Source organism: Sus scrofa, chromosome 10 (genome assembly GCF_000003025.6).
Source record: "Sus scrofa isolate TJ Tabasco breed Duroc chromosome 10, Sscrofa11.1, whole genome shotgun sequence".
NCBI classification, from domain to species: Eukaryota; Metazoa; Chordata; class Mammalia; order Artiodactyla; family Suidae; genus Sus; species Sus scrofa.
The window spans coordinates 16,490,096-16,505,123 of NC_010452.4; the positions used below are offsets into that span (position 1 = coordinate 16,490,096).

The 15,028-nt window shown below is 35.8% G+C and overlaps 1 protein-coding gene across 8 annotated transcripts in view; it reads right to left on the reverse strand.

Moving 5' to 3' along the window:
• Positions 1 to 15,028, reverse strand: part of AKT3 (AKT serine/threonine kinase 3) — a 300,281-nt gene that overhangs the window by 48,631 nt on the left and 236,622 nt on the right. For all 8 annotated transcript variants that reach the window (XR_002336106.1, XM_021063994.1, XM_005667942.3 and 5 more), the window contains 2 exon segments: positions 9,062 to 9,276; positions 441 to 528 (listed from right to left, as the gene is read on the reverse strand). Coding sequence is in view for 7 of the 8 variants with exons in the window: in XM_021063994.1 (XP_020919653.1) it covers positions 441 to 528; positions 9,062 to 9,276 (303 nt within the window). In the remaining variant the exon portion in view is untranslated.

Below are 15,028 nucleotides of genomic sequence, written 5' to 3' on the forward strand. Positions count from 1 at the left end.
GAAGGCAAATTTATTGCTTTGTTAAATATTAAAACCAAATTGCTTTAAATTCCTTTTAAAATGAGAAACTGTATAAATAAATATGAAGAGTTCACTTTACAATGAAAAGCATAGAAAAAAGTTTTAAATTATGATTTTCTAGTTAGTTTTCCTCAAGAATAATATGAGTGTCTTTACTTTTTCTGAATTAAGGAAATGCTGAGATGTAAACTAACAAATTATTGTGATAAAAAAATGATCACATTGAATAAAATTTAAAAACGCATTTGGGGCGTCAAAAATATCAATAAAATTGCATGCTAAGAAGTTCAATATTCCATTAAATGAGAGTAAAAATGAAAAATATCATTACATCATTCCGTTTAATTCACTTAAATTTTTTGTCCTGTAAATTCATTCTGTCAGGCCAAAATAAACACTATGCCGTGAAGATAACCTACCTTTTTATCATATACATCTTGCCAGTTTACTCCAGAGAAGAAACTGTGCCTCATAATCTCCTTTGCATCATCTGGTCCTCCACCAAGGCTGTGAGGACAGAAATAACATGAAATGAGTACAGGACATTTACATAAGCCCAAGGCATAGCGAAACGGTTTTTGTGAAATGTAATTTTCTGTGCATAAATAGTTCTTATGAAAAATAACCATAAAAATAAAAAGCTTTCCGCCGTGAGATCTATGTATCCGAATATGCTATTAAACAATAACTAGCCTCCGGATGGGATGGTATTTGAAAAGAGCATAGGCTTTGGAGACAAAGCTGAAACAGGCGACTAGCTCTGGACTTCATGAGATATATGACAATGAAAAAGTTGCTTAATCTCAGTTTTCTCATCTGTAGAGTAGGGATAATAATACCAGCCTGGTGGATTATTGCAAGGGTTAGAAATAACATTAAGTATCTAGCACAATAAATGGTAGCTACTGTCAGTTCTATAAACTAAATTTATTTTAGAATGACTCTAGTCAAAATGCACACTTAAAACTTCTAAAAATACTGGATGACTGGTTAGAAAGAACAATCTGGAGAGCACTGCTGACAGACAAACTCTGGACTATTTTCATATCTCAAAAGAATTTCCATAGAAATGACAAATTTAATCCATGAAATATCGCTGAGATGTAATTTGCTATGCAAGTTTCAATGTGAATTAAAAATTTAAAAATACACCCATCCCATCTTTGAAGGTACTCTTCTTCAACTAATACCTGACACAACATGAAATTCAGGTACTTTCTGCCTTCTCAATTTCATACGGTGCATACTTGTCATTACGAAGAAAGAAGGAGAAAAACAAAACAGAAGGAAGATGCGAGGGAAAGAGAAAAAAGAAAAAAGAAACGGCAGGGAAAGAATGAGGAAAAGAAAATAAAGGCAATTATTTAAATATGAATTTGATAGAGCAAGTTTCGTTGGATCTTACTCATGGTTAGGGATGATGTGCACTTAACAATCAGCTGTCTGGGGAAATTATGCAGATATAATGCATGTGATCTATACATTTATTCTTAATTTTAATGATATAAAAATGTGAAGCACAAAATTTACAAAGAATACTAAAACATACAATGTTTGTTATTATAAATTAAACATTTGGATTTGAACTCCAAAGCCACCAACTGACTCATAAGTAGTTCTGACATGAATATTGGCTAATATTTCTGTTTATGGTAAAGACTAAGATGAAAGTGATACAACAGAGACATATGTCAGAATTTAAGTTGTCAGTTATGTGAGTAACTTCTTTGCTGAATGGTTGAGAGCTCTGCAAGAGTGGGAGACTAGTTCCTCATTTTTGTGCTGTTCACAAAGTAACAGATGCAGATACAACAGATTTTAAAATTTAAACTGTATTGTAGCAGAGGAAGGACAGTCTCTTCCAGGAGTGGTGTAAAAGAATGAAATCAGAACATTCTCTAACACCACACACAAAAAGAGGGTCAATATGGATTAAAGATCTAAATGTAAGGCCAGATCCTCTAAAACTAGAGAAAAACATAGGCAGAATGCTCCTTGATGTAAATTAGCAATATCTTCTTTGATCCACCTCCTAGCATACCGACAATAAGAACCAATATAAACCAAGGGGGCCTAATTAAACTTGAAAGTTTTTGTTTTGGTTTTGGTTAAAGTCAAAAGCTTTTACACAGCAAAGAAAACCATAAAAAACAAACAAAAAAACCCAAAAGACAACCCACAGAATGGGAGAAAATCTTTGCAAACGATACAACCAACAAGGGCCTAATCTCCAAAATATACAAACAACTCATACAACTAAAAACAACAAAAGGAACAACCCAATTGAAAAACAGGCAGAAGACCTAAATAGACATTTCTCCAAAGAAGATATACAGATAGCCAATAGGCACATGAAAAGATGCTCAACAACACTAATTATTCAAGAAATGCTAATCTAAACTACAACAAGGTACCACCTCACACCAATCAGAATGGCTATCATTGGTAAGTCTACAAATAATAAATGCTGGAGAGGGTATGAAGAAAAGGGAAGCTTCCTACGCTGCTGGTGGAATGCCAATTGGTACAACCACTATGGAAAACAGCATGCAGGTTCCTCAGAAAACTAAACATAGAATTACCAGCAATCTCCCTCCTGGACATATTATTATCCAGACAAAACTATAATTGAAAAGATACATGCACCCCTATCCACAATAGCCAAGACATGGAAACAACCTAAATGTCCATTGACAGGTGAATGGATTAAGAAGATGTGGTACATATATACAATGGAATACTATTCAGCCATAAAAAAGAAAAATGCCATTTTCAATAACTTGGCTGCAACTAAGATTTTCAGACTAAGTGAAGTAAAGCAGAAAGAGAAAGACAAATACTATATGACATCACTTATACATGGAATCTAAAACATGGCACAAATGAATCTACCTACAGAATAGAAACAGACTCGCAGACAGAGAGACCAGATCTGTGTCTGCCAAGTGGGAGGAGGGCAGGGTGGGATGCACTGAGAGTTTGCAGCGAACAGATGCAAACTACTACATTTACAATGGGTAAGTAATGAGGTTCTACTGTACAGCATACAGAACTATATTCACTCTCTTGGGAGAGAGCATGATGGAGGAGAACATGATGGAAGTATATATATATGTATGGCTGGGCCACTTTGCTGTACAGAAAAAATTGGCTTAATACTGTATATCAACTATAATTTAAACAAAGAAATTAATATTTTAAAATTGAGTATTTACTCATGAATAAAATCTTTTAATACTGACTTTATTAGAGTAATCAAGTTTCAAATTTGATACAGGGAAAAAGCAAATCTTAATAAACAATGACTGAAGTTTGAAAAAAATTTAAACTTATTAATGTTTCCCTATCACTTTAAGTTGAAACAAAGAACAAAACAGTACTTCAAGCCCCAACTTTACCGTATTTGCCAATTTTGGTGACATAAATACTCCCACTGTGGCCAACTTCTAGTTACCAACCTGATGTCACTCAACACAGAAGGAAGAGATGTGCAGAAGCAAAACATTATGCAGTATTTCTAACCTCAAAATACAGGAGCAAAATATACGTTACCTCAAAAGCACACATAAAATTTAACATTGTTAGAGAGCAATGGATTTTAATTCTTTTTCCCTTTGATGTTAATTAATGTTCTTGATTTAACTGTAAGTTTGCATAACTTAATTTTTAATAATGACTGTATTAAGCAACCAGTTCACAAAATTCTTGAAATTTAACAACTAGCTATTATAAGCTGGTACACAACGCCAACTCCCAACACAGCACTGGGTGGGAAGAACAACAAGTAGGTCCTAGAAAACAAACAATTATACAATTCTAACGAATTTTGGAACAATCCAGGATCCTCTGACACACTGTCAGAATGGAAAATAAAACCATTAGCTGGTATCTCAGTATCTGTAGGGACGATCCGTGGTTCTCATTAATTAGGTCTCCTATCTCAAGGTCCACATAGAATAAACCACACCCCTGATATGGCACTTTTAGATCATAATACTTATGTTCATATTTGGAACGTTCAGACTGGCAACTCTGTATTTAGTTAACACTAGGCACTTCCTGGCCTCACTCTTTTTCTTTCTATTTTAAGTTGAGTTTGTCTCTCCCCTGGTAGAATGCAAATTCTTTTGAGGGGAGAGATCAGCCCTGGATTATCCAAAAAGCATTTTAAGCTTGTGCTTAGGGAGCCAGAAAAGCAAAAACACCAGAAAAAATGCTTCTGAAAAGAATTATTTAACATTTCAAAGTATGCATCAAAGTAGTATGCATGAGAAAAATCGAAACTCAGAAGTAGTTTATTACACTTATGTTATTGTTTATTTCAATAATGTTTTCAATTTGAATTATATATGAGATGGTAGATGAGGTGGGAGTTAGAATGGAGAAACAATTATTTTATTAATAAAAGATTTTAGTCCAGGTTTGGTTATTCTTTTTTTTTTTTTTTTTGTCACTTCTCAGTTCTCTAGCAATAGTTTGGCTTTGGATATAGCCAGCATTTAATCTATATTTATAAATACATATAAATCTTAAGTATAGACCACGAATACTATACAAAGTCTAAGAATACAATCTGAGGCTGCCATTTTAGAAGTTGGGAGAAATTCTTTAACACGAGCTTCTTTAAAGTGTGAAACTGTCAAAAATTTCAATGGCAATGACGCCCTAATATACAATTTAAGATTTCAAAGTAATATCAAAATATGATTTTCACTAGGATATTTTTGTTTAAGAGTATCAAATTCCCATAATGGAAAGCCAAATGAATCCTCAGCTACTATGGGTTATGGATTATTGGAAATATCATGGAATTTACATTTTCCTTGTGTTACTGAATACAACTTAAGGTGATGCTTTTCCTACAAAATTTGCCCAGGAAGCTAAAGGAGATACTAATAGAGTAATCATAAAGTAATAAATAATAAGGAATAAGAGCAAGATGACAGCTAGCGCTTGGAGAGAACTGACAGCAATTCAGCAGAGTACCAGAAAAAAAAGTCAGTATGTAAAATAGCTGAATAGGAATAACGAGGAGGGATAGATACCATAAGTGCTACATTTGCTTGTTTCCAAAGATTTTTTACCATCTTCTGTTGGCTCTTTCCCTTCTTTCAACCTCTTAAACGTCGACATTTTACAAGATTCTGTTCTAGGTCTTCTTCTCTTTATATTCTACTCTATCATTCTCATGAGTCCAGCTGCCTCCTCGCTATCTACAGATTCCTGATCCATATATTCATCTATTGTATTTCTATTAAGCACTGGTATTATTTTAGCTGCCTGCCTGACATCTAGGCTTTCTATAGAAACCTCAGCTTGGTATACCCAAAACTATTATCAACATCCACCCCACCAAGCCTCCTCCGACTACTCCCGCTGTTAATACTACTCCATTCTCATTGTATAAAGAAGACATGGTGCAAATAGAAAATGGAATATTACTCAGCCATTAGAAAAGCATGAAATAATGCCATGCGCTGCAATGTAGATGGACCTAGAAATTACCATACCAAGTGAAGTAAAAGACAAATATTATATGAGATCACTAATATGAGGAACCTAAAAAAAAATGATACAATAGAACTTACAAAACACAAACAGACTCAAAGATTTCTAAACAACTTACATTTAACACAGGGGAAATGTGGAGAGCGAGGGATAAATTAGGGGGTTGGAGCTGACATAAACAAACTACTGTATATAAAACGGATGAGGGAGCCAAGACATGGAAACAACCTAAATGTCCATCGACGGAGGAGTGGATCAAGAAGATGTGGTACATATACACAATGGAATATTACCCAGCCATTAAAAGGAACGAGACACCGGCATTTTTAACAACATGGATGGACCTAGAAATTATCATGCTAAGTGAAGTCAGTCAGACAACAAGACACCAACCTCAAATGCTATCACTGACATGTTGAATCTGAAAAAAGGACACAATGAACTTCTTTGCAGAATAGATACTGACTCACAGACTTTGAAAAACTTATGGTTTCCAAAGGAGATAGTTCGGGGGTGGGGGATGCGCTGGGGTTGTGGGATGGAAATCCTATAAAAATAGATTGTGATGATCATGGTACAACTACAAATGTAATAAATTCACTGAGTAATAAAAAAAAGAATGAAAAAAAATTTTTAAATAAAATAAAATAGATGGGGTAACAAGGATGAGCACAGGGAAATTTACTCAATATGATGTAATAACTTCTATGGGAAAAGAATCTGAAAAGGAATGGCTATGTGTATATATATATGCATACGTATAAAGGAATGGCTTTACTATGCTGTATGCCTGAAATGACGACAACTTTGTACATAAACTATACTCCAATAAAATTTAAAAAAAAGTAATACTCCATTCTCCAAACTAGTCATCCAGGCTGGAAAACTCAGAGCATCCCCGACTCCTTCCACTTCCTCACCATTTCTACAAATTTCACAAAGTTCTATTTAATGCTATTTACCACTGCTTAGGAAAGACCCCATCTCTTACCTGGACAGTTCCATACGGATTCTTAATTAAATTGCCTACCTGCTCCTGACCTCCCACTGCTGCACTCTATCTATGGCAAAGCTGCCAGTTACCTTTTCATAACACAAATCTTACTACACCATCCCTTACTTTTAATAATTCAGTGGCTTCTCACCTCCTTCTAAATAAAGGTGAAATATTTTCTAAGAAAAACATGAGGTCCTTCCAATCGAACATGTCAGCTTTATCTCCTAGTCTTACCCAACTCACATTCTACTCTCTGGGTGCTGACTTTCTCAAAGGCCATGTGCATCTGGAATCCTAGCTGTTCCTTACATGTAAAATTCTCTGCATGAATGTAACTGCAAATTCCACTCCTTCATGAGCCAACTCAAGTCTTCCAATCCCTTAGACAGCTAATAATTTCAATGGCGTTTGCATGTTGTTTCACCTGAGCATCTCTGAACATACGTTTTGCACCTAGGATTCTATGAACATCTAGAGCAGAGACTATTCATCTTAGTCATCCTTCCATTCTCAATGTTTTAATGTAGCAGGGGAGGGATTGACATATCTACCTTAAAAGGAAATAACAGATAGTTTAAAAATATCAATTTCTTTAGATAATACCAACCTCTGGGTAGACAAAACTTTAAGAGTTGTCCTGGGCCACAAACAAGTCACTAACATTCTAGAAAGGTAGCTCACATGTATTCACCAATTATTAAATACCTACTATGTGTTATCCTTGAGGGGGCTACAGGGCTGGAGTGGGCAAAATGACAACAAAAGAAATGAATGAGACACAGACAGGAAAGCCAGAAGAAAGAGCCGGAAGAAAAAGATGGGTTGAAAAGTCACTGCCCTTGAAACCTAAGGCAAACATTAGATCTAAAAACCAAATAGTGGAGTTCTTGTGGTGCAGCAGAAACGAATCTGACTAGCAACTGTGAGGTTGAGGGTTTGATCCCCGGCCTCGCTCAGTGGGTTACGGATCCGGCGTTGCCGTGAACTGTGGTGTAGGTCACAGACGCGGTTCGGATCTGGCGTGCCAGTGGGCTGTGGTGTAGGCTGGCAGCTGGCAGCTACAGCTGTGATTGGACCCCTAGCCCGGGAACCTCCATATGCCATGGGTGCAGCCCTAAAAGGCAAAAGACAGAATAAATAAATACCAAATAGATAAAATGGAAATCCTAGCTCTGTTTAAAGATTATCTACAGCCAAGTACCACTTGTGACAATACTTGTGAAATAATCACATCACATGGAACATATTTCAAAACCTGAAGAAAACGGTACACTGTAAAGAAAATACAGGAGAAATCCAAATAGCAAAGGAAACTTGATTTCTACTCTTGTTCTACATGAATTTTATATGAGAACTAGGATAAATCACTTGGCCATCTCTGGGCTTCATTTTCTCATCAAATGGAACCGAGAGCAGCACCTATCTAAGATCTCAGTTACGACGACTACACAACACTTGAATGGTTCTTCACAAAGTAAAAAGGTGTTTACATTATGAGATGTTACAAAAGATCAACCAAAATTTGAAACTGTATACACTTAAGAAGCTTACAATCTAAGAGATTTTCAGAGAAATGCCAATATGTGTATATATGTAGATGGAACAGTGGATATATACATGTGCATATAAACACATATACTGAGGTTTTTTTTTTTTTTGTCTTTTTGTCTTTTCTAGGGCCAAACCCGTAACATATGGAGATTCCCAGGCTAGGGGTTGAATTGGAGCTGTAGCTGCCGGCCTACACCAGAGCCACAGCAACACCAGATCCGAGTCGTGTCTGCGACCTACACAACATCTCAGGGCAATGCCAGATCCTTAACCCACTGAGCGAGGACAGGGATCGAACCCATAACCTCATGGTTCTTAGATTCGTTAAACACTGAGCCACGACGGGAACTCCTGAGAGATATTTTAAAATTAATAATTTTATGTCTGATATATAAAATGTATGTGTAAATAAATACATAAATATGAACAAAGAATACTATAGCTCATTAAGCAAAGAGCTGAGGATTCTTCAGGTCACAGTGTTGCTACGAGAATAGAAACACAAAGAATGTAAAGATTTTTTTTTTGCCATTAATCTTTTCATGGCAAAGAATTATCTTCAAACGGCAAACAAAAAAGTAGTTAGATAACAGGTTGGCGTGGGAGGAGAGTAAAAGACAGTTCCATCCTTTTTATAACAGAAATCAGCATAGACATCAAGGGCCAGAGACTGAAAGGAAAAAAAAAGGGATCCTCCTATCTCCACAACAGCAAGCACCATGGCAATTAAAAAAAATTGTTTGCTCATAACACTCTCAGAATCCTTATTTGGTAAAATCTGTATCAAACTTCCAAGTTAGGTAAGAGTTGAGGAAATCTTTGAAATGTTCTATATTATGCAGTTAAAAATAAGTCAGCGTCTCCGTGGGAAGATGTGTACACCAAATACATTGCTTCTTGGAGTTAGTTATGTTTGACTTAATTTCCATATCACAATTTCTAACCACATTCATCAGCACCCCCTGCGTGTTATTTGTGGCTTACCGTTTATTTGGATCCTTTATCAAGAGCCCTGAAAGCAATGATTTTGCATCTGAAGAGAGTGTTCGAGGAAATTTAATGTCTTCCATTAGAATTAGTTCAAAAAGTTTCTCGTGATCCTGGTTGTAGAAAGGTAACCTCCCACACATCATTTCATACATGACAACCCCAAGGCCCCACCAATCCACGGCTCGGCCATAGTCATTATCTTCTAACACCTGAAAGGAAAACCAGTGAAAGATTAATTATTAAAATTATTCATTTTTTTAAAAAACCCAAACACACAAAATATAAGTTAATTATTTGGTCACAGAACATGGGATTGGACCTTGAATAGGGATGGCATTTAGGAAAGGAAACGGGCAGCAGCAAGGGGCTAGTCACGGCCTGGCCGCCCACCACCCTGGCTGGCACCCGCGAGGCACCAAGTGGCGTCCGTGGCCAAGCTCAGCGATGAGCTCCTGCAACCTTCACTCTCCTGCTCTGGGGAGAGCCCACTGGGTCTGCCCCAGGAGCGCAGGCCACGGCCACCCCCAAGTCTTTGGTTTTCATCAGTGCAGGCAGCTGCCAGAGGCTGAGTCCACATGGGGGGCCCAGAGAGTAAAAGATTAACTATTACACATTAACTTTTAAAGCATTATTTTTAAAACAAAAGATTTTTACATAAAAATGAATCACAACTTTCAAAGCCTAGGTAGGCTATTCTGGGATCTTGACATTTAAACTATGAAGCATCCTATAAAAGATACAAATCACACCAAATACGCGAAATGTTTAATATGCATTCAGAAATGACTGGGTACCACAAAGGTCATGCAACAGATTCTAAGGAAGTGAGTATATGAGTGCCTTGGGGATCAAATGAAAACTACTGCATGTTTGTACCTTTTCTCTTTGCCCTACTTCATTTTGCCTTCTGGTTCCACTACTGCAGAATTTAAGTAACACCTCAGAGATAAACTGTGCTGATCACATAGCATACAATGTGTCTAACAGACTCTGGCGCTGGGAAGGACTATCTGATACAAACCAAACAGGGAAAGACAGAAGTAAACAAAGGCAATGTACTCAGAAGAATCCAGGGCAGGGCAGCCATGAAAATAAATACGGTCACTTTTGAAGGCTCTGACATGCTTCAACTCTTTCAGAAAAGATGTAGTCGACAAAGCGAATATCAAGATTTCTTGTTTGGGCTGTAATAAACTTTAGGAAAGTTTCAGTACCTCGCAACAAAAATTTCTATTAAAACACAAACAGTAAAAAATCATGGACTCAATATCTGTGGTATATGCACTTAAATTTATTTCCCAAAACACAGTACCTGCAAAACAAATTTACTAAGAGACAATATGCAAGTATGTGTTAGGCTGTGTTAGAGTAACGTGTTCAAACTGAAACATGATAACTTGCCATTTGTCGTGGAAAAACTCAATTTACCTTTTTACTAGGAGTCTTCCTCATCCAATGGAATTATCTTTATCTATTTGGATCTTTCAATATTTTATATTAAGGTACTATTTTGAATAACCTTTTAAAGGTTATTTTAGCTGATCCTTTTAGCCTTGGGATAAACAGATCAAGAAAACCATATACATGAAATTTATCAATTAAAAGATCCTATAATTGATTATATTAGAGAAAATGTGACACAGAACTATGTAGTACTCATGTTCTGAATTTTTTTCTTTTTTCTTTTTTTGTTTTGTCTTTTGCCTTTTTAGGGCCGCACCTGCAACATATGGAGGGGCCCAGGCTAAGGGTCCAATCGGAGCTATTGCTGCCAGCCTACACCACAGCCACGCCGGATCCTTAACCCGCTGAGCGAGGTCAGGGATCGAACCTGCAACCTCCCGGTTCCTAGTTGGATTCATTTCTGCTGTGCCACGATGGGAACTCCTAAACTTTCCAAGTTTAAGTAAATACACTGTTGAAGATGACTCCTATGTGACTTTTATTTAAGATTTACTCATAATTTCATAGAATGGCTCATGATATTTTTGACAGTTACACGGTGATTATTATAAAGACTAGGAAAGGCACTTTGGTGGACAGAGTAGAGATGGAGAAGAATATAATTTCAAGAAATTACAAAAGACGCTACCCAAAGATTCAGCAGTGTTTTAAAATTCCCTGAACAGATTTTTCCTTCCAGTTTTACCAAGACCGACATCGGGATTACTACAGTGGCTTTAACGAACATCTAGCACCTCATGTACAAATAAAAAATTAAAGAATTACAGAATACTTCCCTTGTGATGAGAACTCGTAGGATTTATTCTCTTACTGATTTTCCTGTGTAACAGACAGCGCTCGTAATCACATTGATTATGTTGTACATTACCGTTTTGTGGCTAAAGATAACTGGGAGCTGCACTGACAATACACAAACACAAGTCCCGTTTCTATATTTTCCAAAACCCTTTTGTAAATAACAAACTGAGATATTTTTGGGGAAAACAGCAAATTCTAGTTTCTACCTTAGCCAAAAATACTTAAAATTTCTTGTTTGAAATGAGTAATATGAGACATACAGAAAATAAGAAAGCAGAAGGAATTCTACTGTATACTTAAAGGGAAAGGCTGTGTATATATATATATAATTCTGAAAGACCAGTGACTTTTGAATCTATCCCATGTTCAATCACCAGACTGCACTGTCTGTAGGCCTTTATCTAATAGATGCAGGATTTTACCTAGGAACAAAAAATTTTTAATCTTTTCACTAAGTAACCTTTTACTACATTCCTACACCAACAACAAAACAGTGGCGCACACACAAAAAGAGCCAAATGTGGTTTTTAACCTCTTTTTTCATAAAACCATAAAAAGCATAAAAGCTGGATTAACTGCCTCCCGAACCCACATTTCACCAGCCGGGTTCTCATCCCCAGCTGGCAAAACTGGCAATCCTTTATTTTTGTTTAAATACCTGGTTTGCAGCCAGAAGGGAAAGGGAGTACATAAAAAAGGGGTTTTATTTTTTGAAGAGAAATAAGCAACTGAAAAATAAAACTGCATTGTAAAAAAATCTGTTTGATAAAATAAAATATATTTTATTTAGCTTTGTAAAATGAACATGGATTCTCAAAGTGGTTTTGCTTCTGAACATATGAGCTTTAATTGATATACACATACATAATGCTACAATTAGAACTGTTTGTTGTATCAGTTTGTACTGAACAAATGTGATGTAATGTATTATCTTAACTGACATGTAAAACTTAGGCAATGTTTAAGGAGAAAATACCCTAACAATTCCACCAGTCCTCTTCTAGGAGTTTTTGCTATCAATTAAAAAGAAAGACTTTTGCTGGAGTCTTACTTCAAAACAGCTGGAAGATGAAATACACAAGAAATAAAAATAAAAGTGATTATAATATTCTACATGTGGATACATAATATAAAACATGCTACTACCATTCATACATTTTTTCTCTCTCCTTAGATCTAAATTATTTCAAAATACAATCCAGAGTGAAATGAAAAATCCATAGCCTCTTTTGCATTATTTTTGGAAGATAATTTCTCTCCCTACTCGAAACACTTTTTCCAAAATTACAGTAATATATAAAATTGACAGTCTTTAACCGAAGAGTTGCAGTTCCTTCTGGCTACCTCTGACGATTGTTTTTCCCTTAGCATTAAAAAAAAAAAAAAAAAGTATCATGAGGGCTGATCCAAAGGGTAGGATAAATGGTAATGGAGGGTTACAACAATGGTAAAATGCATTTCAATTCCTTTACAAAACAACTTATCACATAATGTGGAGATATAATGTGTATATGTGCATATATATGATATATATATGCAGATCAAAAGCTGCTCCCAGAGAAACAATCCACTGGAAGACGACTTATCTTTAAGAAATAAAGGAAAGAATGTATCTCTTTTCCATTAAATCAAGTTGAAATATGAATGTAGTATTTGGTACTTCCCTCTATTCTTTTTGTCCTCTGTAACCAGAGATGCAGCTTCACTTTATAACGGCATTTAACACAAATGCCCAAACAGAGATGAAGAACAAGTGGGGATTTGGAACACTGCAAGAATGTAAATGTTAAAAAAATAATGAGAGGTCACGTCAGTAAACACCCAAACAGAAAGCAAGCTCTAGGAAACAAGGTTTGGTTTCAATTTTTCCACCAGGAGACAGAGATTGCTTTGCTTTCTGATCTAATAAAATCTAAGATTCAGGGAAGTCACAGCAGGTTATCAACGACCACTAAATGTACTGGTGATATTCGGATAATATTTGGTAAAATTCGATGCAGACACTCCCATGTATAGGACAACCAGGTAAGTTTTAAAAAAATCACTCAGCTCTTGAATGGTTTCTAATTCCAAAGAATGACATTAAATAATAAACTATGTATTTTAAAATAATACCATCAGTTAAAAGTTCCCAATGTAAATATTTATTTGGCTAATGGGCACTTCCAAAAAGCATATTCATTCCAATATTCTTTTACCAATTAGGATTCACTGGGAGGCTGAAGGAACACCTCCCTCAGCTTGTTCGCCAGGCCACACAATACTCTCAAGACAAGCAGTTAAGAGGAGGCTATGGATGCCCTGGAGTGGCTTCCTGCTCAATCAATAATCCTGACAGAACAGATGGGGGAAAAAATTAAACATCTAAACAAACTGTCTGTACACCTATGTTGTGAAAGTAAACTGCGAACTTGGATGAACCAATTTACCACTAATTCAAAAAAATTTTTTCCTGGTAACCTTATATTTCAGGTAACTGATATGTGTGTGTTTAACATACAAACATACATTTATTACTTTATAACTTGAAATACTTTAAGATTCCTAACATCAGAGGAATGTGCTTAAAAAACAAAAAGACTTAACAAATTTTCTAATTCAGATTCTAAAATACGTTTGTAGCTTCAGAACTAAGTATTTCATAACCATTATGAATCCCATAGTTTATGGGCATTTTCTTCATAAATATGTATTTTATATCCAGTTTTTAACTGCTCTAATGATTCCAAAGAGATTGAAACTGTAAATGCCATTTGTTCTGAATTAAGATGCTGTAAGCTTTATGGCTACCTCTAAGCCTGCACACACACAAATACTTGCATGCAGCTCACATCGGACTTTCAAAAGCATTCTTTGGCTAGAACAGGCAACACTTTTGAACAAGGGGGATACAATAGTGGTGATCAAATCATACTTAGACATATCTCCCCAGAGAGTTCTATACTTCTTTTTATCCCAAAGTAACAGACATTACGGGATTCTAAGAAAATGGGTCTTTGTAACCAAAGGAACAATGGCCTTTGTCAAATGCTACAGGTAATCACTAGTGTTCGCAGTTAGGGGTAGCTTTGTAAATGTTCTCATGTTTCTGAGACTTTAAACTTTGCACTGAAATTAGAATCATTCCAAAATACTGAATGCAAATATTCAGATTGTTAAAACCAAAAGACCACATAACACTGAAAAGAACTTGAGGTGAAAAATACCACTACAACTGACAGAACTGTAGGGAAGTTTAAAAGCTGCTTCTTAAAAATGTTGAGAGCCATTATCACTGAACTAAATATACCATTTTTGTTCGTATTTAAACATGATCTAATTTACAGACAAAATAGGATGGTTTTTAACATTATCTAGAAACACTGAAAACAGTCAACTCCTGATAGCTGTTTCTTAAGTGTAAATTCTAACCCAAACGCAGACAACTTCGAGGTAGACGAGTCACTGGGCTCCCCTTACTTAATTCTTCCCTTTAACGCTGGTGATGAGGCCTTTTCAGAACCATCTGGAAGATGAAGGTTTTCAAAAATACTTTAAGAGGACAATGGTTACACGGACCATTCATAATGAAATAAAATATTAGGGATGCACACAGTTTTAGGAAAGCTACTAAAACAACTTTTTATTTTTTGTAAAAAGCTTAGAAGGTTTAAGATTTAGTTTCACAATCTGTTAGAACAAGTAGAATTTTCTCCAAGG